The following is a 14,663-nucleotide window of genomic DNA, read 5'->3' on the forward strand; positions in this document are numbered from 1 at the left end:
ATTTCACCCGGCTAGACCAGAGTTATGGTGCATAAATGTTGTAATGCTTATATCTTAAAAAATATTTCGCATAGAGTCTTGAAACCATGTTTATTGATAGGAAATGGGGGTACCAGTGTCCTATGGACACACATCTAGTTAATCATAATTTCTTTTCTCTCAGAAATTTTAATGAGTAAATCACTTTTCAGGAACACAATTAAAAAATTCACAAGGTCACTTTAAAATATACTTGTTTTTTTTTTTTTTAAAGTTTTGAATACACTATACAAGCCGATTTTGTCATAAAGATATGAACAAGTACAAATGTAGTTTTAAAATAAAGTTTTACATCCTAGCCATAATATGTTAAATTTTCATATGTTATCCATTTGTGAATTAACCAGATGAAGTTGTAGCATGAAGTTAAACACATTGAAGTAAATATTTTCTTGGTGATGAATCAGGATAGATATGAGTCATATGCAAGAAATTTCTTTGAATTTACTGTTAGTTAATGAAAGATATTGTTCAAATATCCAGGGGACATCAGGAGTTTTGTTAAGTGTATAATGTGTAATTCATAGCTTCTATGTTACAGGATGGGAAGAAAAATGATCGTGAAGTGGACAATTCGGATGATGCAGCACTTGCCAACCAAAAAAGAATGAATGCTGACCCTCTAGAGGTCATGTTAATGAACATGGGATATAGATTGAGTAGCGTAGATGATGGTGATGGTGACGGGGATAGACGTGGCAGTGAAGCTCAGGTCACGTGTCCGACAAGTTGAAGAATGGACATTGAGGCATAAGTCATTTTTTCTGCGACAGTGGAAGGGACACTGAAAACTCATTGTGTTAGACGAAAATGACTGTGTTATAATAATGATATTTTATATCTATGACATCTTTTAAAGATGGAAACAACCCATACCTAGTATGGTGTTGTAATATTCAGAATGCTTGTACACACATAATATGCCTGGTGTATGTAGTGTGTAACAGAGTGCTCATACCTGTGAATTTTTTGTATAAACACAATATGCCTGGTATAGTGTAGTGTTTTACAAACTGATAGTGCATATGCATGAGTCGTATACACACAATATGCCTGGTGTATGTAGTGTGTAGCAAACTGATAGCACATGTGCATGAGTTGTACACATATGATATGCTGGGTGTATATAGTGTGTAACAAAATGCTCATGCCAGTGCATGAGTTGTACACACACAATATACCTGGATGTGTAGTATGTATCCAACTGATTGCATGTGAGTTGTTCACACATGATATGCTGGGTGTATATAGTGTGTAACAAAATGCTCATGCCAGTGCATGTGTTGTACACACACAATATGCCAGATATGGTTATGTGTATAAAAAACTGTGTTCAAGTTTCAGATGCATACAGTATGCCTGGTATATGAAGTGTGTAAAGGACTGATAGTACATGTGTATGTGTTATACACAATATGCCAGTATATGTAGAGTGACTTAACAAAATTGATTTTAGCTTCCTATTATGATATAAAACCCCAAGGCTTGCCTTGTTTGTCACAGTGGTTAGTGGGATTGTTATTTCAGTATAAAGATGAATATTTGATCAGCATTATACAAGATACAGAACAGTATACTGATAGGTTACTGGAAGTAATACTTACTTTGTGATGTGGATTAGAAACAAAACCCATGTAAGACATGAGAAAGCTGTATGAGTAGTTACATTGTTTAAGTCCATATTTCAATATCTGTTAATATAATCAGTCTGAATGGCTTAGCTGAGACGTTCACACTTTGATAGACCATGTTAGCTCACCTAAGCCAAAAGCTTATGGTGAGCTTTTGTGACCGCTCAATGTCTGTCGTGTCACCCATCGTGTGTCCGTCAACATTTTCTAAAAAGATCTTCTTGAAAACCACTAGGCAGAATTGCACCAAACTTTACAGGAATGATCCTTGGTTGGCCCCTTTTCAAAACTATTCAAAGAATTGAATTCCATGCAGAACTCGGGTTGCCATGGCAACCGAAAGGAAAAACTTTAGAAATGTTCTTGTCCAAAACCCCAAGGCGTAGAGCCTTGATATTTGGCCTGTGATATCATCTAATGATCCTCAATGAAGATTGTTCAAATTGTGCCCCTGGGGTTAAAAGAGGCCCTGCCCCAGGGGGTCCCAAGTTTTACATGGACTTGTATAGGAAAAAACTTTAAAAATCTTCTTGTCTGAAACCACAAGACCTAGGCCTTTGATATTTGATATGAAGCATTGCCTTGTAGTCCACTATCAAGATTGTTCAAATTATTACCCTGGGGTGAAAAGAGGCCCTGCCTGGGTCTCTAGTTTTACATATACTTATATAGGAAAAAACTTTAAAAATCTTCTTGCCTGGAACTGCAAGGCATAGGGTTTTGATATTTGGTATGTTTACATTGCCTAATGTTCCTCTACCAAAATTATTCAAATTATGCCCCTGGGGTGAAAAGAGGCCCTGCCCTGGGGGTCCCAAGTTTAACATGACTTGTATAGGATTTTTTAAAAGAAATATTCTTGTCTGAAAGTCTAAGGCTTAGGCCTTTGTTATTTCGTATGTAGCATTGCCTAGTGGATCTCCAACTTTTGTTCAAATTATACCCTAGGGTGAAAAGAGGCCCTGCCCTGGGGGTCACTTGTTGTATCAGTAATATAGGGAAGATACTTCAAAAATTATCAGGTCATATTTCCTAGACTGTTAAGTTATAATTACCTGATGACCCCAAATGATTTGGGGTCACCCAACCGAGATATCGACCTACTAACCAACTTTCTTGTTTTTTAAAATACAGCCTTGAAATTTGGATGACATGTACAGTTTTGTACACCGATCTTAAAACTGACTTTCAGTGACCATGGATGTGACCTACTTTCTTAATATTTTAGCATCAGTTTGATATTTGAAACATGTAGCTCATATTACTCAGGTGAGCGATCCAGGGTCATCATGACCCTCTTGTTTTAGATTTAGACAGCAGTAAAATTAGAAAAACAGTGTTCACTTTCTTAATACTGAATCAAACTTATAATTATACAGGTCAGTAAGAGGAAGTGCAGTAACTAAACCATAACTCAAAATGGTCCCATTTTTAATTATCTCCCTTTGTGTTAGAAAGTTTATCTTAACTATAAGTGTGATGATCATGGTTTTGATTCAAAATATTATTTTTGTGTTTATTGAGCTACCCTAGTTTTGTTCCTTCATAATCTAAAACAAAACTTGATTTCTGGTCCACTTGTTTTCTCCAAACATTTTGATTCAAGAAAGGTGATTAATATCTGAACATTAACAGTAATAAAAACAAGTTTTTGTTCAAGTGGAACAATATCTGTTTCGGTGCAAGAATTGATTTTTTTCAGGAATCAAGGACAGAGAAAGATATAATCCACTTTTTAGTTTGATGATGAGTTTGCAGACAAAATCTACCTTTGATGGTTTTTTTTATAAAAATACAGTAATTATAAAAATTCATACTTTTGTTGAAAATATTACGGCTAAGTATGTTGATGATAATCTTTTTTTAATTTAATTTATGGAAAATCAAGAACTTTTTGGAAAATTTAAAATAAAAATACAGTGAAATAGTCTCGCTTAGAGCACCGATAGCTTGAGCACCTATGCTCCCTTGGGCTATCAAATTAGTCTCTAGCTAATTTCCTGATATTTTCTTTATTTGGATAGATCAAAACCCTGGGTAATGGAAGAATTTTGTTCATCCCCTTGTGACTTTTAGTAACCAGTATTTTAATGTATTATAAGTCTAATTGTATGCATCTTGGTTTGTCCTTGTTTTACAGTTATCCAGGATTGTCTTGTTGTTATGCTAATCCAATACTTATTATAGGGTGTTACATTGATTTTCTGTGATATTTTGTTAGAATTGTTATATAAGGAGGAATTACACTTTTGTTGACTTAACACAATTGATAATTGTAGCGCTAGTTTTAAACCCTTATCACGCTGGACACGATTGATTCTGCCTTTGCGACCAGTGTAGATCATAATCAGCCTGCACATCCATGCAGCTTGATCATGATCTGCACTGTTCGCCATTCAGTCAGTACCTTTTTGGTATTCACCCCTTTTAACAGTTAATGGTACTGTCCAAACTGAAAGACGGACAAGTTCATTATAGAAATTTAGCAGGGTAAGTGTTAAAACTTCAAATATAACTCTAAACAGTTTTACCAGCAATGCATGTTTAATACTAAATTTTAAATTAAGTTACAATGTAAGTTAAAAAATTCAGCAATGAAATGATGAATCAACTTGAATTTTCGAGCACCCTTTATAGTAATTTTATAGACAGTTATAGTCATTGAGTACCCAGCACTCGTAAAGTATTTCTTATGCATGGTATAAGGGGAGATATACATTCTCTGTGCTGGGTTTGTTTATACAGAGATGCAAAGTTGTTTTATGGTAAATTAATTTGACAAGTTGAACTGTTTATGGAGTATTCAGTAATGTTGCGACTTATTAGCCCAAAAGGCCCATGCCTGAACATGCGTTTTACAAGAATGGTTCTTCTTATTTATATTTTTAAAATGGGTTATAGCTTCCAATATAGGTCAAAGTGCTTCGGGGCTAATCTATTGTTAAATCTTTGCTGGGAGTACATGTTCCCTGACCCCTAAATTTTGTTGGTACATATATGCCTGCATTTTCATTTGTAGGGGCAGACTATGCACCTTGTATGAGGTGTGAGTGTTACACAGGGTGTGCTGTCATGGGATATGAAGTTTAGTTCACATGTTCCCCCATCTGAATTTGTTCAACTGTTTCTTCATTGGAGAAAGTATGCAAGTAGATAACAAAATAGAATAATAAATTGTCAATTTTTTCTTTGTCTTTCACTGCAATACTTAAAATATACAACAAATAGCCTTTTTGTTTTGAAAAAATGAATATTTATTATGTTAATTTATGAATACAGGAAGAGTAGAATGTATGTAAATCTAACTTAAAGGGTTGGTTATGTTGTTTAATTTTGAACAGTGGAATGGTACTCTAAAATGCCTATATGCTGTGGTAACTAATTTAGAACATTCAGTTAAGACTTGTTGGGATGCGTCCTACCTCTGTAGCACAATGCTTTTATGTTGTACTGGTGTGTTTACCGTAATGAAAATTAAAAATTTTGGTGTTTTTACAACAAAACAGTAAATACAACAAAAGGAATCATTCTGTTTCTTTATTTGTGTTTTATGTTTCATTGTGATGCGTCGATAAATTGGCATTTGTATCAGGAACAAAATATGCTAATTAAGTTCTACCTACTCAAATGCGACAGAATGAAATGTCCCAAATAAGTCACCATGGTATATAGTATATAAGAAACATGTCCAAAACAACTTGATCAAGTTGCTTTCTGCATGTAAAAATGAGCTTTCCAGTATAAAAAGATATGAAAGTTTAACATTATATAGGGAAGGTTTTTGTTTCCCCATGATACTGAACAAGATGTTTCCACAGTCACCATGTGGTTCTGGGACGATCTATGTACGAAAAGAATTGGAACCACTGCCTTACCCTTGCATGATAGTAAGAGGCGACTTATAGGCTCTTAACACTTGGTTTTGCTGTAACTCTGTGATTCCAGCAGGTATACACATTTTGATTCCATACCTCATGTTTTTATTTCGATGTAAATGAGATGTGAAACCAAAATTTGTAGTCCTGTTTGGCGCCATATAACCAATACTGTGTTGGTGCGCCGTAAAACCCAAATAAATAAATAAATCCACAGTCACACTTCTGGCCATCACTTTAAACAATACTATGACCCTTTTTCACATAGAAATTTGGTGAAAGTATAGCATGTAAGCAGGTTTCTGAGAAGTATTGTACTGTATGCTTTCAGACTCCGCATAAATCTTTGGCATCTTTAGCTAATCTCAGACTTCAGTTTACAAAATTATACCCCATTTTCAACTTCATAAAATGCCTAAGCTTTTGTGTGTAAAATAGTATTACGTTGAAGGGTTTTAAGATGTGGAGCATGCTGTCATAAGACAGCTCTTGTTATTTCTTGTTAAACAGTTGTATCATTTTATCATGTAACTAATTATTGTAAAATTGATTTGTTTTAGTTTGGATAATATTTTATTTTTGTAAGGAGACATAACAACTTGAAAAACAGACATAATCAGTATGAACGTCCCATATATGTATACATGTATCTTACACTTTTTTGATGATAGTTGGTTACAATTTTGGAAATGGTTTGAAAATTTGGTCATAAGATAAAACAGTGTATCAGATTTTATAATTTACTGTGATTATTATCTCCCTTTCATTTTAAAGTTATTAAAAATGTAAAAAAAAAGCACTTTCAGTTTGTTGATCTTACAAAGCTCTTATATTTTTGTAACATTAACTACGATATAGTATATTTTCCATTGAAATATATATAGATTTTCACCCTTGCATCAAATCACTGAGCATTGTTAAGTTGGCGTGGTAATTCTGGTGTATTTTCTGTTGACCTCAATAGTACTCCATACTTTGAGCCCTACTTGTTATGATACTGATTATGTATGTGAAGATTTTTTTATCTGTTTAAGAGAAGTTCAATCCTGTTTATGCTTTGAACTAGAATAAATTGCTTTGATAATCATGTTGCTTGTTCTTTCCTTCGTAGTTATGTTGATGAATACAGGAAAAGTAGAATGTTCTTGATGATCAAATGTGTAAATCTTTCTTAACCTTTACTCTGCTAAATTTCTAAAATGGACTGGTCTATCTTTCAGTTTGGGCTTTACTAGAAGGTGTGTTCACTGAAACTTTACTGACTGAATAGCAAACAGTGCAGCTAGTGCAGGCTGATCTTGGTCTGGCCCCATGGGGTTCTGGGACGATCTGTGTATGAAAAGAATTGGAACCACTGCCTTACCCTTGCATGATCGTAAGAGGCGACTAATAGGGTCTTAACACTTGGTTTTGCTATAACTCTGTGATTCCAGCAGGTATACAAATTTTGATTCGATACCTCATGTTTTTATTTCGATGTAAATGAGATGTGAAGCCAAAATTTGTAGTCCTGTTTGGCGCCATATAACCTATACTGTGTTGGTGCGCCGTAAAACCCAAATAAATAAATAAACATGATCTTGGTCTGTACTGGTTGCAAAGGCAAAATCTCTTGCCGCCAGCAAGCTTAAGAGTGTCAAGAGTCTAGTGACCCTGGCATGTCTACCAAATGTCAAGAAATTTTTTATACGCCTGTCTCTAAAAGAGCAGGGCGTATTTCATGAACACCTATGGCGGCGGGAGGGCGGTTGACGTCCAAAGCATGTCCGCTCTCTAGTTCGAACAGTTTTCATCGGATCTTCACCAAACTTGCTGACAATGTTTGTGGGCATAATATCTCGGCCAAGTTCGATAACCAGCCATATCGTCCCAGGCACTCTTGGGTTATGGCCCTTGAATTACTCGAAAAACAGCGAATTTAGCCTTGTTCGCTTTCTAAGTCAAACAGTTTTCATCCGATCTTCACCAAACTTGCTTACAATGTTTGTGGGCGTAATATCTCGGCCAACTTCGATAACCAGTTAAATCGCCCCAGGCATTCTTCGATTATGGCCCTTAAATTACTCGAAAAATTGCGAATTTAGCCTGTCCACTCAAAGTCGAACAGTTTTCATCGGATCTTCACCAAACTTGCTGACAATGTTTGTGGTCATAATATCTCGGCCAGTTCGATAACCAGCCAATCGCCTCAGGTACTCTTGGATTATGGCCCTTGAATTACTATAAAAACTGCAAATTTAGCCTTGTCTGCACTCTTAAGTCGAACAGTTTTCATCCTATCTTCACAAAACTTGCTGACAATGTTTGTGGGCATAATATCTCGGCTAACTACGATAACCACCCAAATCGCCCCAGGCACTCTTGGATTATGCCCTTGAATTATGCCAAGTTCGATGACGGGCGTATTTTGTGACAGTCTGGCACTCTTGTTTTGAAGCTGAAAAGGAAAATTTGCTTCCCAGTAATTTCCAGACAGTGTATGTCATAAAACTGAATGTTGTACCCAGAGAGGTCACTATACAGCAGTCCCTGAGACTTAAATGCATAGAAACCACGTCTCATTTTAAGATCAGGGAAAGGGGTATATGGCTTATGTACTCTACTTTTAGCCAGCTGTTTATAGGGATTACAACAAAACTTATCCAATAATAGGGTGTTAAACTACAAAACCCTTGACCACAAATTCAAACCATAAATTTTCTCCCAAGTGTTTTCGATGTGAGTTTAAATCTTGAACGAGTGTGTGTGCTTGCACACTGCAATAAAGAGAACCAATAATTGGAGTCTTGTGCAGCTTCATTTTGAAATATAAAATGACTTTGCATTAATTTTTCTGGAGGATTTAGACCACACAGGAAACTGGTATCAATATTAAGTAAACTGTCGAACGATTTGCTAATACCAAAGCTCATGTTGAGCTTCAAGGAATTTTGGAGCCAGTCGTCAGTCTGTCAGCCACAATTTCTTTAAAGAACATCTTAAACCAATAAGCCAGTTTCCGTCAGACTTCACAGTAATGGCCTTCAAATATAGGTCTTCCATGCAGAATTCTGTTTGCCAAGCAACCGAAAGGAACATTTTAACAAATCTTTTTGGAAACCGCAGGCGTCATTCCAAAATGGTCCTTATGCCTCACTAAAGGTTGAGGGCGAGCTATTGCGATGGGACTGTGTCCGCCGCCTGGTGTTAGCTTTTCACCTTTAAACAATTCTTCATGAACAGCTTGATGGATCAAACTTGGCCTGTAGTATCTTTGTAAAGTCCTCTCTCGAATTTGTTTGAATGGTTCCGCTTGGCTGATTTTATGGGCCAAAATAGCTGAAAGTAGAAAACAACTCTTCTCATGAGCATCTTATGGATCATCACCAAACTTGGTCTGTAGCATCCTTTTAAAGTCCTTTCATTTTTAGCTCGACTTTTCGAAGAAAAAGTAGAGCTATTGTACTCGCCCCAGCGTCGGCGTCGCCGTTGGTTAAAGTTTTTGATAAAGTCAAATATCTCTGTTACTATCAAAGCTATTGACTTGAAACTTAAAATATTATTTACTATCAAAGTCTACACCAGTAGAAACAATCCCCATAACTCTGATTTGAATTTTGACAGAATTATGCCCCTTTTTAACTTAGAATTTCTGGTTAAAGTTTTTGATAAAGTCAAATATCTCTGTTACTATCAAAGGTATTGACTTGAAACTTAAAATACTTATTTACCATCAAAGTCTACACTAGGAGAAACAATCCCCATAACTCTGATTTGAATTTTGACAGAATTATGCCCCTTTTTAACTTAGAACTTTTTATTAAAATTCTTGATAAAGTCAAATATCTCTGTTACTATTAAAGCTTTTGACTTGAAACTCAAAATAGTTATTTACTATCAAAATCTACACAAGGAGACACAATTCCCGTAACTCTGATTTGAATTTTAAGAGAATTATGTCCCTTTTTAACTTAGAATTTTTTTTAACATTTTTGATAAAGTCACAATAAATATCTCTGTTACTGTCAAAGCTTTTGACTTGAAACTTAAAATACTTATTTACCATCAAAGTCTACACCGGGAGATACAATCCCATAACTCTGTTTTGATTTTTGACAGAATTATGCCACTTTTTAACTTAGAATTTTTGGTTAAAGTTTTTGATAAAGTCAAATTTCTCTGTTACTATTAAAGCTTTTGACTTGAAACTCAAAATAGTTATTTACTATCAAAGTCTACACCAGGAGACACAGTTCCCGTAACTCTGAATTTTGACAGAGCTATGTCCCTTTTTAACTTGTATTTCTGGCAAAGCTCTAATTCAGAGTCAATTACTGAAAAAAGTCGAGCGCGCTGTCTTATGGACAGCTCTTGTTTTTCAATTGGTCCCACTTCACCGATTTTAGGGGCCACTAAAGCTAAAAATAGAAAAGCGTTTAAACGAACATATGAAAGTAACTAGTGATAATAAATGTATTGCTAATATATTAATTATTATTATTATTAGACCAGATTTATATAGCGCCCTTTTCATGATAAACACGTGCAAATGCGCTTTACATATAGCAAACGCAGTCACACAGGGCGCGAAATTCATCCTCTACTAGTACAAACACAGAGCAATCAGACCAGACGGACAGATTGAGATAAAGCCCTTAAAACAGATAGAGAAAAAAAAACCTTTTAAGATACAGGCTTGTTCGGCTAACTTAGCCTAGCTCTTTGCGAATAGAGTATATATATTGTTAATAATTACTTATTATAAATTTGCACTTTGAAGCTGTCCCAGGTTTTAATTGTATTGTTCAATGCATCAATTTGCATTAGATACACTGTGTATATTTAATTGGTTACAGACAAAATTAATAGTGCTAGTGTTTTAGGTGAAATTGTATATTCAAAAATGTTCCATACCTAGATGGCCCATATATGATTTAAATTTTATCAATATTTAGGCAGAATATTGTGCATACCTGAACATTTGGACTGTGTTTTATGTCCTTGTTTGAGGTTTGTGATATATCTCTTGATCTGATCTAGTTCACACCAAGTTAACTTGAACCTCGGATTTCCAGTGGTACAGAAAATAATGCCTAAGTAATGCTAAGCATTAGCATTAGCATTACTAACTTTGGCATTAAATTAGCATTATTTTTAATGCTAAAATTGTGAATTTATTATTACTTGGCATTATTTGAAAAAAATAATGCATTACTAATGCATTAGCATTAGCATTACTACAACCCTGGAATAGACAGTCTGGTTCTTTAACTTGCCCGGTGTATAGCAGCAATACACGCGATGCCGTCTTTCCTGGGAAGAACCAGTACAGGCCTCTTAAGGCTAGCGAGGGATTTGTTATGTATATTAATGCTTGAGATGTGTAAACTATTCATAAAATGTGCAAAAAAGGCATAAAAATCACGGTCCAAGATTATTTTTGGCGCTATACATAGTATATATTGATGGTAACGTATGTGGAAAAGAAATGATTCGCACAATTTAGTCCCATTTTCAAGGGTGAATATTTTGTATTTTCATTAAAAACGAATACTGAATAAGACATCGAAAAGGTTTGGAAAAATATGTCATTAAAAGACTTCTCGTACGTTGTTTGTCAACTTTTCGTCTTCCAACACTGCATGTTTGGATCATTTTTTTCCTGCAATGTAGAATTCGATTAAACTTCTGTTGTTTTAAACTTCATTATTCTGTAGATAAATAAGAGAGGTTCGTATGCTTGCTTTTTTTGCTAGACTGTTTTAAAAAAAATTGAACCTCAAGCAAGTTTTCATACTGGGAATGTATGGTAAAATCACTAAGTATGGTATTTTGGTGGCATTTTTGCGAAAAGAAAACCTTCTGCAATGTAGAAGATATTATCTATATTGTCCGTCCGTCCTGTGAAATAAAATACAGTATGAGTGTCTTTGAGATATATGCTTATGAGAGATACGCAAAGATTAGCCTGGTATAGTTTGGAATTTTATCGCGTGTGAACACTTTGTGAGAAAAAAATGAATATGAAGAAACTAAATTGCAAAAAAGAGAAATACCAGTCACAAATGAAAGAAAGTGCTTATGTCTGAGCACGTGACGATCTTTGTATCTGTTTTTTCTTCTTCAGAAAACGTCGTTTGCAGTATGAATTCCCTTTTTATTTTCAGATAAAACTTTCAGATAAAGCTGTTTGGTGGGGCCTGATAATTTTTCTTTTTCATTTACTTCAAACATTATATTTAAATCTGTATGCATAAATATGGGTACAAAATACTCCACTTTTTACAGGCAGTAATTAACTGCCAAAATCATTACATTGTTTTGCATGCTTCTATATACAAGGTCGCAGTGTGTATAGGTTGGAGATGGGGTAGAGCTGGGGGTCGGGGTGGGAGTGGCATGCTTCAATCAGGTCATCAAGTGTCGAGTGAAGTGTGGGATAGGGAAACATAATCGTTTAAACACTCTAAATGCATTCTATCACATTCTTTATTACAACTTTGAATAGGCAAACTATATGAACATGTACCTCAATGTAATTATTTGCTTAAAGAGACTAACCAAAGTTACAAGTGGTTTGTTGCGCGATTTGTTTGTCCAATTAATAGTCCATGTAAATGCTGTATTGGGTCGTGTTCAAGTACACTATTGCGGTCTGTGTGTCCTCCGTCCGTCCTGTGACAAATAGTATGGGAAGCGGAATAAGGCGGCCAGCCACAATAGTTGAAACGAACCTATCTCAGATAATTTTTATCCAGTTTATTAATTCACGCAGATATTTAAGCGAATCTATACGGAACAGCATAATGCCTGGTTTATGTTATTATTAACTTGAAATTTCGCGTTATTAGTAGCCATAATCCAGATTAGGTATCTCATGTAACCCTCGTGCAGCCTTAGAAGGTCATATAAGTTCTCTCTTGGAACTATCACTACAATTTTAACTATGTGTAAGTCAGGAAGGTTTTAAACCCGGTCTGAGCCCATATGACAAGGACATATAGACATAACCTAACTGAACGTGTAGTTATTAGCCCGATCTGAGCCCATATGGCAAGGACATATAGACATAACCTAACTGAACGTGTAGTTATAAGCCCGATCTGAGCCCATATGGCAAGGACATATAGACATAACCTAACTGAACGTGTAGTTATTAGCCCGATCTGAGCCCACATGGCAAGGACATATAGACATAACCTAACTGAACGTGTAGTTATTAGCCCGATCTGAGCCCACATGGCAAGGACATATAGACATAACCTAACTGAACGTGTAGTTATAAGCCCGATCTGAGCCCAGATGGCAAGGACATATAGACATAACCTAACTGAACGTGTAGTTATAAGCCCGATCTGAGCCCATATGGCAAGGACATATAGACATAACCTAACTGAACGTGTAGTTATAAGCCCGATCTGAGCCCATATGGCAAGAACATATAGACATAACCTAATTGAACGTGTAGTTATAAGCCCGATCTGAGCCCATATGGCAAGGACATATAGACATAACCTAACTGAACGTGTAGTTATAAGCCCGATCAAAATCTGAAACCTGGGTAGCTCTAGATTTTGAGAAGAAGTCGTTGAATGCAACCGGGTAGTGTTCGAACTTAGGATTTATTTCTCTACTTAAGCGTATCTGGACGGTTTACGACCTAGATCGAGACCCTTCCAGCAGAAAATAATATACCAGTAAATGTAGGTACATATCCTGGACACAGTTTGACATCTGGGTAGCTCTATTTGCATATCCGCATGTAAATCATAATTTTTTATATCATATGTACAAGTACGCGATGTATTTCTTACTGTTAATCGATTGTACCAGCGTCTCTTTCTGTTTGTCTTTCTGCTTACCTGTTTCCCCTCCTATCAAACAGGTCTTCCGCTAAATTATTTTCTAGTTTTGCAGTAATAGTAGTATGTTTTTTTTTTTAAATATTTTTTTCTACCTGATATTTTTCTTTCATCACTGGCTATATCTGATGTGTCCTATTCATTCTCGAAGGAAGGATTGCTTTGTTTATTAGTGTCGTCTTCTATATCGTCAATAATAAATTGTATATTGAGTTGATAATAAAGCTAATGTATAACTATTAAGTTACACTATTTATCGCAATCAATTGACACGTATCGGATAGAATTGGGAAATACCAGATATTGTTTCTGTCAGGCATTCTATAATAAAACCTTAAGGTTTCGATGGAGGCCTTGAGAAACAAAAATCAAACATCACCAAATCATAGAAAGAAAGAGTTGTTTGACATGAAAATTGAACAGCATGTAAAACATGTATATTACTTTACGAAACAAGTGTCAGTATACTGATATAAACATTGAATTCCGGAAAAGGGCTGTCTAAAGGGGCTCCACTTCCGGACAGTTAAACGCCTTTAAAAACTCACCATTTTCAAAGAACAATTGCACATGTTCGTTTTGATGCATTTGCAATAGCGTGCGAGTGGTGAAATTTCGCATAACAAGGTGGAACACAGTTTTCAGCAATTGTTTATCATTATTTCTTTACATATGGCATTCATTTTCAAAGGGAGACAACTGTTCCCGATTATTTTAAGTACAAATGGCATTCTTTTTCAAAGGGAAACAATTTTTTTCGATTATTTTAAGTAATCTTTGAGAAAAAGTTGTCTCCCTTTGAAAATGAATGCCATTTGTAAAGAAAAAAAGATAAACAATTGCTGAAAACTATGTTCCACCTTGTTACGTGAAATTTCACCACTCGCACGCTATTGCAAATGCATCAAAACAAACATGTGTAACAGTTCTTTGAAAATGGTGAGTTTTTAAAGGCGTTTAACTGTCTGGAAGTGGAGCCCCTTTAGGCAGCCCATTTCCGGAATTCAATGTTTATATCAGTATACTGACACTTGTTTCGTAAAGTAATATACATGTTTTACATGCTGTTCAATTTTCATGTCAAACAACTCTTTCTTTCTATGATTTGGTGTTGTTTGATTTTTGTTTCTCAAGGCCTCCATCGAAACCTTAAATACGTTTGATGACGTTGACGACTTGGGAAATTTTCTAAAACTCGTAAATTCATTGTATTGTGTACGTACTTACACCAGGAAGGAAATGAAGATCAAATGCAGCTTAAATCATTTCTAATCCAA

At 35.3% G+C, this 14,663-nt stretch overlaps 2 protein-coding genes across 2 annotated transcripts in view; one reads left to right on the forward strand and one right to left on the reverse strand.

The window, feature by feature from the left end:
• Positions 1-6,632, forward strand: part of LOC123553064 (WD and tetratricopeptide repeats protein 1-like) — a 38,801-nt gene extending 32,169 nt beyond the window's left edge. The window contains exon 13 of the mRNA XM_053541879.1: positions 581-6,632. Within this exon, the coding sequence (XP_053397854.1) occupies positions 581-772 (192 nt within the window). The 3' untranslated portion in view covers positions 773-6,632. The remainder of the gene's footprint in view (positions 1-580) is intronic.
• LOC123552385 (armadillo repeat-containing protein 2-like) overlaps positions 1-14,663 on the reverse strand; it is a 465,377-nt gene that overhangs the window by 94,032 nt on the left and 356,682 nt on the right. The gene's annotated exons all lie outside the window — the stretch shown is intronic.

Source organism: Mercenaria mercenaria, chromosome 4 (genome assembly GCF_021730395.1).
Source record: "Mercenaria mercenaria strain notata chromosome 4, MADL_Memer_1, whole genome shotgun sequence".
Lineage (NCBI taxonomy): Eukaryota > Metazoa > Mollusca > Bivalvia > Venerida > Veneridae > Mercenaria > Mercenaria mercenaria.